This window comes from Salvelinus namaycush, chromosome 20, assembly GCF_016432855.1.
Source record: "Salvelinus namaycush isolate Seneca chromosome 20, SaNama_1.0, whole genome shotgun sequence".
NCBI lineage: Eukaryota > Metazoa > Chordata > Actinopteri > Salmoniformes > Salmonidae > Salvelinus > Salvelinus namaycush.
Genome location: NC_052326.1, coordinates 8072003 through 8084455, shown reverse-complemented (window position 1 = coordinate 8084455; position 12453 = coordinate 8072003). Strand labels below are relative to the sequence as shown.

General features: G+C 44.0%; 1 protein-coding gene across 1 annotated transcript in view; it reads left to right on the top strand.

Annotated features, from left to right (window-relative positions):
* Positions 1-4661, top strand: part of LOC120065650 (protein phosphatase 1 regulatory inhibitor subunit 16B-like) — a 78768-nt gene extending 74107 nt beyond the window's left edge. Inside the window, exons 6-10 of the mRNA XM_039016715.1 lie at positions 1723-1848; positions 2141-2216; positions 2464-2593; positions 2901-3088; positions 3338-4661. Coding sequence (XP_038872643.1) covers positions 1723-1848; positions 2141-2216; positions 2464-2593; positions 2901-3088; positions 3338-3801 — 984 coding nt within the window. The 3' untranslated portion in view covers positions 3802-4661. The remainder of the gene's footprint in view (positions 1-1722; positions 1849-2140; positions 2217-2463; positions 2594-2900; positions 3089-3337) is intronic.
* The last annotated feature ends 7792 nt before the right edge of the window (positions 4662-12453 follow it).

Sequence of the window (12453 nt, the reverse complement as noted above, 5' to 3'; positions counted from 1 at the left end):
CTATCAAAATAAAGAGAGTCGCACACTCCATCTGTAATCTCCCAGCAATTTAATGGGTATTTACCAATGTTTCGGCATCACTGTGCCTTCCTCAGGGTGCTTCCTCAGATTCTTCAAAATAGCCACCCTTTGCCTTGATGACAGCTTTGCACACTCTTGGCATTCTCTCAACCAGCTTCACCTGGAATGCTTTTCCAACAGTCTTGAAGCAGTTCCCACATATGCTGAGCACTTGTTGGCTGCTTTTTCTTTACTCTGCGGTCCAACTCATCCCAAACCATCTCAATTCGGTTGAGGCCGGGTAATTGTGGAGGCCAGGTCATCTGATGCAGCACTCCATCACTCTCCTTTTTGGTTAAATAGCCCTTACACAGCCTGGAGGTGTGTTGGGTCATTGTCCTGTTGAAAAACAAATGATAGTCCCACTAAGCGCAAACCAGATGGGATGGATTATCGCTGCAGAATGCTGTGGTAGCCATGCTGGTTAAGTGTGCCTTGAATTATAAATATATCACTGACAGTGTCACCAGAAAAGCACCCCCACAACATCACACCTCCTCCTCCATGCTTCACGGTGGGAACCACACATACGGAGATCATCCGTTCACCTACTCGGCGTCTCACAAAGACACTGCGGTTGGAGCCAAAAATCTCAAATTTGGACTCATCAGACCAAAGGACAGATTTCCACCGGTCTAATTCCATTGCTCGTGTTTCTTGGCCCAAGCAAGTCTCTTCTTCTTATTGGTGTCCTTTAGTAGTGTTAAAAAAAAAAGCAATTCTACCATGAAGGCCTGATTCACAGTCTCCTCTGAACAGTTAATGTTGAGATGTGTCTGTTACTTGAACTCTGTGAAGCCTTTATTTGGGCTGCAATCTGAAGTGCAGTTAACTCTAATGAACGTATCCTCTGCAGCAGAGGTAACTCTGGGTCTTCCTTTCCTGTGGCGGTCCGCATGAGAGCTAGTTAAATCATAGCGCTGTGAATGTGGAAAAAGTCAAGGGGTCTGAAAACTTTTAGAATGCACTGTAAATAACGAATGGAAGAAGCGTTTACCATGGTTCATTTTCATGCCAGCCAGGTAGGCTATACTCCTGTTGTAAAGCGAAGCAATGTGCTTAATATTCGGGAATTTCAAAAATAAATATCGTAGGCCTAGCGTATAGAAAACTATTTTTAATAGAGGCCATCAAAACTCAGTTTTCTCATGCAATTGCATAGCCAGTAGAAATGTTATGCAACATCAGCTCATGGTTACTCCTTAATTGTTTGATTTAGATTTTAGATCACATTTGCATTGATGTCAGAGTGATTGGAGGGACAATAGAGGGCTGAGTACCAGGCAGTTAGCAAGTTTGGTAGGTTACTAATGACCATCAGCAGCATCAGAGCTTGGAGAAGCCTAATCACCATAACAAAATAGCCATGTGGAATTTGACTGCCGTCATGACTCGTGAATGCTGGTGTGGCGGTAATACGGTCACCGTAACAGCCCTATCAGAGTTCGCTTCCAACTTCGGTCCCAGTCTATCTATGGTTAATATATTTCTGAGAAAGGACAGAAAGAGCGACACAAAAGGATCCCAAGAGGGCATTAGACACTGTATATCAAAACAGTCGGCAGGCGATCTTTTCAAATAACAAATATTTGCTGAAGTAGCGAACACTCTAAACGGACGACATTCCATCTGTCTCCTCTCCTGTATGACCCCCCCATGCAGCTCCACATTGCAGCAGCCAACGGCTACGTCCAGGGTGCAGAGCTGCTGCTGGAGGGAGGGGCCAGGATGGACCTGAGAGACACTGACGGATGGCAGCCGCTTCACGCTGCAGCCTGCTGGGGCCAGGTGAGGTAACACACACACACACACACACACACACACACACACACACACACACACACACACACACACACACACACACACACACACACACACACACACACAGGGGAGCAGAGCATGGACACACGCGGAGTGCACAGAAACGTACACGGGCACACGTACACACGGGCTCAGGCACACGAGGGCAAACGCGGACGCACAGATGCATACAAATGAACACAAACGCACACACACGCGCTCTCTGAACATGATTGCGCATAGCCATGTAAATACTCATAGATACTCGCCATTGTTCCAGATGCATGTAGCAGAGCTGTTGGTTTCTCACGGTGCCAGCCTCAATGCCAAGACCTACCTAGAGGAGACACCCATTGGTAAGTCGGCCCTATAGAGATCAAAACTTTAGAGAGAGCCTTATGACCCTCTGTTGTTCTATCTCTGTGGTCTGCCCCGACCTGCTGTTTATCATGAGAACGGTGATGCTATACTGTATAAGTGATCACTGTACTAGGGTCTAAAACCCAATAGAAACCCACACGGCCACCCCAGAGCAGTAGTTGTGGATGGTTGTGTTTCGGTTTCCGTGTGAGCTCTAACTGCTGACCTTTCTGTGACCTGTAGACCTGTGTGAGGACGAGGAGTTCCGTGCCATCCTGTTGGACCTGAAACACAAACACGATATCATCATGAAGTCTCAGCTCAAACACAAGACCTCCCTGTGTCGGAGGACATCCAGCGCAGGCAGCCGTGGGTACGTACTGACCTCTGCTGGACAGAGAGGAAACTGCACACTAGTTGTTTTTTTTCTCACTATTTTCTTCTGCAGTAGTGCTGTTCAATGGCGAGCCACCACACAAGGGATGGGCTGTTTTTGTTACAGCCTAGCACTAACACATCATTTAACTAATAGCTGCATTTTCTTATTAGCCGAATCAGGTGTGTTAGTGCTGGGAATACCAGTTACTAGCGTGGGATAAAACTAAAATGTGCCAGGACTAGGATAAAGAAACCATGACCACTGAATTAATTCCTGGACCCCTATCCTCCTCTCTGTATAGGAAAGTGGTGCGGCGGGCCAGCCTGTCTGACAGACACAACCTTCGTGTGAAGGAATACGAGACAGAGGCCATCGTGTGGAGAGGTGGGAGGGAAGGAGGGAGGGAGGAGCAGGAGAAAGAGAAGGAGACAGACCAGGAGAGCAGCCATCTGATCAATACGACTGTTACTATGGTTAGTATGGATGAATGTTTCTCCTATCTTATATCTTATCACAAACGCAAATCATATTTGTGTGTGTCAACAAGACCATGTAGCTTATCATTTAACAAAGTAATGACCAGCCTCTAGTCTAGTTAGTCAACTAGCCATCTATTTCGTTTGTGGAGACAATCATAGTAAAGGTTTGTTACAGTAATTGATATCAGTAGTTGGTAACAGTATTGAGTAACAGTAATCTTAATGTCCTCTGTCTCCCAGGTGATTCCGGTGAAGCCAGTAGCGGAGAGGCCCAAGCTCCAGAAAATCCTTAAAGACCCTAGTGGCGTCATCAAACAAAACGGCATCATCTCCACGACGACGTCTACGCCCGCTCCCAGTCAGTCGCCGGCCACCAATGGTGAGGCTCCATCCCCTGACACGAAGAGTATGACGTCCATTCAGCTGCCCGAGGACTCTTCCTCCTTGCCCAGGGAGCGTGCTCAGACACTATCAGAACTGAAAAAGCAGAGGTCGGCCGCCAAGCTGCTCAACCACCCTCTCCTCAACGGTCACCTTGGAAACGGCTCCACAGAAACCGCCGAGCCCCAGAGCCCTGTGGACTCCCGCATGCCGCTGGTCTCCTCCAATGGCAGCGCAGTTTACTACACCCCGGCCAGCGGGGACCCACCCATCCTCAAACTGAAACAGCCAATAGATGATGAAGAACTAAAGGGTTCCTACAGCTGCTGCTGTGTCTCCTAGGGAGGGGTGGAGGTCACCCCAAGACAATGATTTAAGGTCAGGTTTACTATGTTCTCCTCCAGTGCATTAAGGTTAGGGTTCGAGGAGGGTAAACTGATCGTAGATCTGTGTCAAAGGGTAACTTCTTCCTGGATAGAGTGTACCAGAGCAGGATGGTCATGTGACTGAAGCAGGAAGAGATTGCACAGCGGGACACCAAAAGGCGGAGACAAGGTTCAAGAATGCAATAGGAGTGGAGCTGGTTCAGCCAGGTGATTGGTTACCTGCCCCTACTCCCTAGTTTTCCTACCCACTGCTGTTTCAACTCCTGGCCACACCAGTATGGAGGATAGGATACCCTTAGAGAAATCGAGTAAAAGATGAATTGGGGAAGAGCCAAACGGTAATAGCTCAACACTGTTGATCTCCCTATAGAGTGGGTGGCTGAGATGGTCCATAGACCATAAGAGTATGGAGGATTCCCCTACCCCCCCGGAGAACGGGCATGCCACTGTGATAGATTGTGGTTGATGTAGAGGGTAAGGAAGTAGAACGAGATGGCCCTTAACCCCTATGAGGAGAGAACTATGGTGCCCTATAAAGGGATGGATGGCTAGGCAGCGTGCTCTCCCATGTTAAGCGTATGTGGTGTCTAACAACTTTTGACTGAATCACTGTTTTCAAACCACATTCTTCCTTTATCCACTGTTTCTGAAAGTGTTTGAGGAAAAAATACTCCAACATATCAGAATACTCTCCCTGTGTTATTACTGAAACAAAGAGGGATACTCTTTCTTAAGACGTATTCTTGTTCAAATGCTGACTAATTTCAGAAAAGGGAAGGAAAGGTTTATACCAGGGTGGCAGGTAGCCTAGCGGTTAGCGCGTTGGACCAGTAACTGAAAGGCTGCTGGTTCGAATCCCGAGCCGACAAGGTGAAAAAAAATCTGTCGGTGTGCCCTTGAGCAAAGCACTTAACCCTAATTGCTCCTGTCAGTTGCTCTGGATAAAAGCATCTTCTAAATGACTAAAATGTAAATAACAAAACAGTATTACAGTCAACGATCTATCTGCTCCTGTGAAGGAGGAGGATTGGAGCACTGCACTATAGACATTTGAAACAATGCAGCATTAAACTCATCATCCGTCCAGATCCGAACTTGCATCGATAAAGGTGGTGAAAAGGTGTTTGATATGCCCATGTCTTTTTGTGTATTTGTAGGTAATTTAAGCAAAAATAAATGTTTGAAAATACAGTGCATTAGGAAAGTATTCAGACCCTTTGACTTTTTCAACATTTTGTTATGTTACAGACTTATTATAAAATCTATTAAATAAATAAAAAATCCTTATCAATCTACACACAATACCCCATATTGACAAAGTGAAAAGTTTTTTTTTAATGTTTCCATTGATCATCCTTGATGTTTCTACAACTTGATTGGAGTCCACCTGTGGTAAATTCAAGTGGACATGATTTGGAAAGGCACACACCTGTCTATAAGGTCCCACAGTTCACGTCAGAGCAAAAACCAAACCATGAGGTCAAAGGAATTGTCCGTAGAGCTCCGAGACAGGATTGTGTTGAGGCACAGATCTGGAGAAGGGTAGCAAAAAATGTCTGCAGCATTGAAAGACCCCAAGAACACAGTGGCCTCCATCACTCTTAAATGGAAGCAGTTTGGAACCACCAAGACTCTTCCTAGAGCTGTCCACTCAGCCAAACTGAGCAATCGGGGGAGAAGGGCCTTGGTCAGAAAGGTGACCAAGAACCCAATGGTCACTCTGACAGAGCTCCAGAGTTCTTCTCTGGAGATGGTTGTCCTTCGGGAAGGTTATCCCATCTCTGCAGCACTCCACCAATCAGGCCTTTTTGGCCACACGGAAGCCACTCCTCAGTAAAAGGCACATGACAGCCCACTTGGAGTTTGCCAAAAGAGATTGAACTCTTTGGCCGGAATGCCAATCGTTATGTCTGGAGGAAACCTGGATGTTTTTCAGCGACAGGGACACTAGTCAGGATCGAGGGAAAGATGAACGGAGCAAAGTACAACGAGATCCTTAATGAAAACCTGCACCAGAGCTGACCTCAAACTGGGACAAAGGTTCACCTTCTAACAGGACAACGATCCTGCGCACACAGCCAAGACAACGCTGGAGTGGCTTCGGGACAAGTCTCGAATGTGGCCCAGCCAGAGCCCGGACGTGAATCCGATCGTACATCTCTGGACAGACCTGAAAATAGCTGTGTAGTGACGCTCCCCATCCAGCCTGACAGAGCTTGAGAGGTTCTGCAGAGAAGAATGTGAGAAATTCCCCAAATACAGCTGTGCCAAGCTTGTAGCGTCATACCCAAGAAGACTCGAGGCTGTAATCGCTGCCGAAGGTGCTTCAACAAAGTACTGGGTGAAGGGTCTGAATAGTTATGTAAATGTGATATTTCTGTTTTTTATTTTTATAAATTAGCAAAAAAATAAAAATCTTATTTTATTTTTTTGCTTTGTCATTATGAGGTATTGTGTGTAGATTGATGAAGGAAAAACACTATTTAATTTGTTTTAGAATAAGGCTGTAAGGTAACAGAATGTGGAAAAGGTAAAGGGGCCTGAATATTTTCCGAATGCACTGTATGTACCGTTTCCAGCTTTTTATTTATGAAGAATCATTTTATGTATAAAGGATATGGTTTGCAAATTCCTACAGTGTATTTATTTTCTTTATGTATATGGAGAGTGAATGCAATAGGATGAGCTATTAGTACAGTATATCTTCCTTTCCTGTGAAGCACTGATCCTAGATCTGTTTGTGATGTCTTGCCAGCTTCATTGCTGCCATTGACATGGAGTAGGCAAAACAGTACAAACAGATCTGGAACCAGGCTAGAAGCACTGCACCTTCTAGAATGGAAATGTTCCTTTGGAGTTGACAAGGTTATTGTCCAGTCATCTGTAGCTTGTGTATAGCCTGGTTCCAGATCTATCTGTGTGCTGTATTGGCAACTCAATCAAATACGAAGGGCACAAACAGGTCTGAGTCTAGGCATATTCCACCAGGCTCAGTAAAAGTGGTTGAAAACTAAGAGACTTGGCAAAGCAAAGTATAACACTTGCTTATTACCATCACATGCATATTAACTCAGAAAATGTATGGTATCTGACATGATATAGCCCACTGTGTATTATTTTGTAGAATGTGTGTCTGTATTCCAAGTTCCAACACTGGAAGCACCTACCTACTACACAATGAAAAGTTGGATTGTAGGAAGTAGTTAAAGAGGCTGGTTCATCTGTGTTATTGTCTTTTAACCTGTGGATACATACAGTATAAAGTAGTAGTAGACAATTGTCTGCTACCCTCAGATTTGTAGTAGTACTGTAGTGATACTACAGTGTAGTAGCAGTAGTAGTACCAGCTACCCTCAGCTCTGCCAACCCCCCCCCCCCCCCCTCCGATTGTGCCCCTATGGGTGCCAAGTAGTCTTCCAAAGGAGAGGGGGACATGGACTGGGGACGGGGACCAGGGAAGGCGGCCCACCTGTGTCAGTGTTGTCCTCTTATCTCCTGTACCCACCGCCATCCCAACTGCCCTGTCTTGCCTGTGTATAGTGTCAAAAATTGTAAACTTTTCTCAGAATTGCATAATAAGTTGTCAATGTTGTTATTGTTGTGACATTGTACTCCAGCCATTCATATAGAGACAAAGATAACACAAGTTAGTAACACTTTACACTAAGTTGCTCTTATAACTATGTAGTTACAGGTATAGAGCCCCACAGTGGAGGTGTCATAATACCATAAAACCTAGCGGTCAAACGGGTAAATGGTTCCAATCATTTTTCCACCATTCATTTTTCCCATAGGGAATTTGAGAAACATTTAAAATAAGGGCTGTGTTTCATGTAGGCTTACTATTTTGATAACTATCTCGAACAAGGAGAATTTTGTCAATATATTAGGCTCTATTTACTTTCAGATTCTAAAATGCTAATTGGTGTCAAAGTAGACATAATGCAAAACTACAAATCCCTGTACGTTATCTATAGCTGACATCTTGTTTAATATTTTGTATTTATTGAATCTTTATTTAACTAGGCAAGTCAGTTAAGAACAACAGTGCCTTGTTCAGGGGCAGAATGACAGATTTTTACCTTGTCAGCTCAGGTATTCGATCTAGCAACCTTTTGGTTACTGGCCCAACGCTCTAACCACTAGGCTACCTGCCGCCCCTGCCGCTACCTTTGCTAACAGGTGTTGTGTCATTTTAAAACTTCCGGTTTAAATAATTGTAGCCACTTTATTCATTACTAAATTGAGCTAACATTAGATAGTTAAACCAGAGATTCTTACCTTTGTCTTGATTCAGCAATGTCGTTCAGATCATCATGGCATTTGTTGTTCTTTATGAAAGCCACATTAACAGCTAATTAAAATTTTATTTTGGAGGGGTAAATACAGGCAAATTATATTGATAAATTCACCTCGTCCTAGAGAGATTTACACTTATCAAAACGTCACGCTAAGGTAAGCCTACACAAAACACAGCCCTTATTTTACATTTTTCTAAAATCCCCTATGGGAAAAATGAATGGTGGGGAAATTATTGGAACCAATTCCTTGTTTTGACTGTTAGGTTTTATGGGTATTATGACACCTACTGTGGTACTCTATAAGGCAACTTAAGTGTTCAGGGCTCTAAAGTGCCATCAATTTGGTCGCATATGCAACAAAATATCTTGCAGTTTTAATTTGGGAGCACCAGTGCGAGAGAAAATATATATTTTATATTTTTTAATAATAATTGTTGTAATGATAAGGCTTCGCTGTACCTGTTGTTTCCCGAGCGCAGATACATTAGTGTCATGCACCATTATTACAGCTAAAACTACTTGTTTCTAGACCCATATTACCGGCGCAACGTTTTTTCTTCCTGTCGAGGTTTAGGCGCATTTTACATTCATAAATGTAAAATCATGTCACGCGCCATTAACAATTTTTTTCATGTTTATTATCTCATTAGCGAGCTAACAACCTGGTAACTTTACCAGTATATCCAAACATTTGGTGGCACAGAAAGGAAAAGCGATAGCTCCTTTCATGATCATAGCAATGAATGAATGACAGATCTCTTGCATGTTGTCATCACGAACTTGACGCTCTTAAAGAGACGGTGTATCATTTTCAATGTAATGCATCTCAATAGGAAAATAGTGCTTTTACATAATCAAAAACCTAATATTCCACAAATGACTTTGTATCAACATTTCACCTTTTTATAATTAACAAATGTATTTACAAGGCTTCAGAAGTAGAACTAAGCAGGTAGCCTAGTGGTTAGAGCGTTGGACAAGTAACCGAAAGGTTGCAAGATCAAATCCCTGAGCTGACAAGGTAAAAATCTTTTGTTCTTCCCCTGAACAAGGCAGTTAACCCACTGTTCCTAGGCCATCATTGAAAATAACAGTTTGTTCTTAACTGACTTGCCTAGTTAAATAAAGGTAAAATAAAAAAATATATATAATTCATATAGGCTATGCAAAATCTCAATTGGTGCTCGTACAATTTGTTGGGCTCCTAACTTTTTAAAGTTGGGAGCACCAGTGCTATCAATGAAAAATGTTAATTTAGAGCCCTGGTTGTGTTACCAAAAATATGAACTAAACTCAGCAAAAAAATAAACGTCCTCTCACTGTCAACTGCGTTTATTTTCAGCAAACTTAACATGTGTAAATATTTGTATGAACCTAACAAGATTCAACAACTGAGACATAAACTGAACAATTTCCACAGACATGTGACTAACATAAATGGAATAATGTGTCCCTGAACAAAGGGGGGGTCAAAATCAAAAGTAACAGTCAGTATCTGGTGTGGCCACCAGCTGCATTAAGTACTGCAGTGCATCTCCTCCTCATGGACTGCACGAGATTTGCCAGTTCTTGCTGTGAGATGTTACCCCACTCTTCCACCAAGGCACCTGCAAGCTCCCGGACATTTCTGGGGGGAATGGCCCTAGCCCTCACCCTCCGATCCAACAGGTCACAGACGTGCTCAATGGAATTGAGATCCGGGCTCTTCGCTGGCCATGGCAGAACACTGACATTCCTGTCTTGTAGGAAATCAGACACAGAACGAGCAGTATGGCTGGTGGCATTGTCATGCTAGAGGGTCATGTCAGGATGAGCCTGCAGGAAGGGTACCACATGAGGGAGGAGGATGTCTTCCCTGTAATGCACAGCATTGAGATTGCCTGCAATGACAACAAGCTCAGTCCGATGTTGCTGTGACTCACCGCCCCCAGACCATGACGGACCCTCCACCTCCAAATCGATCCCGCTCCAGAGTACAGGCCTCGGTGTAACGCTCATTCCTTCGACGATAAACGCAAATCCAACCATCACCCCTGGTGGGACAAAACTGCGACTTGTCAGTGAAGAGCACTTTTTGCCAGTCCTGTCTGGTCTGGCGACGGTGGGTTTGTGCCCATAGGTGACGTTGTTGCCTTACAACAGGACTACAAGCCCTCAGTCAAGCCTCTCAGCCTATTGCGGACAGTCTAAGCACTGACGGAGGGATTGTGCATTCCTGTGTAACTCGGGCAGTTGTTGTTGCCATCCTGTACCTGTCCCGAAGGTGTGATGTTCGGATGTACCGATCCTGTGCAGTTCTACACGTGGTCAGCCACTGCGAGGACGATCGGCGTCTCACAGTACGGACATTGCAATTTATTGCCCTGGCCACATCTGCAGTCCTCATTCCTCCTTGCAGCATGCTGATGAGATGAGCAGGGACCCTGGGCATCTTTCTTTTGGTGTTTTTCAGAGTCAGTAGAAAGGCCTCTTTAGTGTCCTAAGTTTTCATAACGGTGACCTTAGTTGCCTACCGTCTGTAAGCTGTTAGTGTCTTAACGACCGTTCCACAGGTCCATGTTCATTAATTGTTTAAGCATGGGAAACAGAGTTTAAACCATTTACAATGAAGATCTGTGAAGTTATTTGGAGTTTTACGAATTATGTTTGAAAGACAGGGTCCTGAAAAAGGGACGTTTCTTTTTTTGCTGAGTTTGTCAGCATGCCAGGCAGAAGGTTGTTTTCATCGTGTCCATTGTATTTACGTGTAAGTAGGAATTCCCAGGGGTCCAAATGTTTAATATCTGTATTATCTGACCACTAATATGACCCAAATTTACAGTGACAGTTCCATCTTTCGACTGTTTTTTCCTATTGTTGTGGCCAGTGCTTGTGTATCAAACAGTCTGTCAGATGTGCAAAATGAAAATGGTTGATCAGTGTTTATTTTATAAAGACGTGTTGTTAATAAGAAGAAGAAACGATTAAAACTACTGATTTTGTAATTACTGGAAAATACTGATGGTTGTATTAACATTTTGAATAAATTGTGTATTTTGCGCATTTCATTGTCTTCAATGTATATGAGAAGCCATTCCTGTTGCACAGAAAAATTGTAGCTGTCCTCTACTCTCCTCTATGGTAGCCTTGTGTGGCTGTGCAGAGAGGGAGACGGGCAATGTGATAACAGCCCTCTGCCCTCCGTTAAGCAGCTGTCAGGCGCTTGGTGTTAGCGGAGGCTCTCCGCTCCTCTCAGAAGAAATACTCATTCACTGGCTGTACTGTGGGGTTACTGGAGACACAGTCCTACAGGCTGCATGCTAGCATCAGTCACAGCCATAACTCTTGGCATGGCGAAAGAGAGAGTTTAGAGGAGTGAACGAATCCATCCACAGTGCCCTATTTTCCGTGGTCACTTCATAGAAAGTATTATATTATTACATACACTGAACAAAAATATAAATGCAACAATTTCAAAGATTTCACTAAGTTACAGTTCATATAAGGAAATCAGTCAAATTGAAATACATTCATTAGGCCCTAATCTATGGATTTAGCATGACTGGGAATACAGATATGCATCTTTTGGTCACAGATACCTTTAAAAAAGGTTGAGGCGTGGATCAGAAAACCAGTCAGTATCTGATGTGACCACCATTTGCCTCATGCAGTGTGACACATCTCCTTCGCATTGAGTTCATCAGGCTGTTGATTGTGGCCTGTGGAACGTTGCCCCACTCCTCTTCAATGGCTGTGTGGAGTTGCTGGATATTAGCGGGAACTGGAACACGCAGTCGTACATGTTGATCCAGAGCATCCCAAACATGCTCAATGGGTTACATGTCTAGTGAGTATGCAGGCCATGGAAGAACTGGGACATTTTCAGCTTCCAGGAATTGTTTACAGATCCTTGCTACATGGGTCCGTGAATTATCATGCTGAAACATGGGGTGATGGCGGCGGATGAATGGCACGACAAGGGGCCTCAGGATCTTGTCATGGTATCTCTGGGCATCCAAATTGCCATGGATAAAATGCTATTGTGTTCGTTGACATAAGCTTATGCCTGCCCATACCATAACCCCACCGCCACCATAGGGCACTCTGTTCACAACGTTGACATCAGTAAACCGCTCGCCCACACAACGGCATACACACTCTGCCTTCTGCCCGGTACAGTCGAAACCGGGATGTTTTATTTCAGCTCATGGGGATCAACACTACGTTAATACCAACATGTTGCATTTTTAATATGTTTTGTTCTGTATAGTTATGTAGTTACTCTGTGCCTGTGTTCCTAATGTTTCTAAACTTCTTGTTAAGTAACA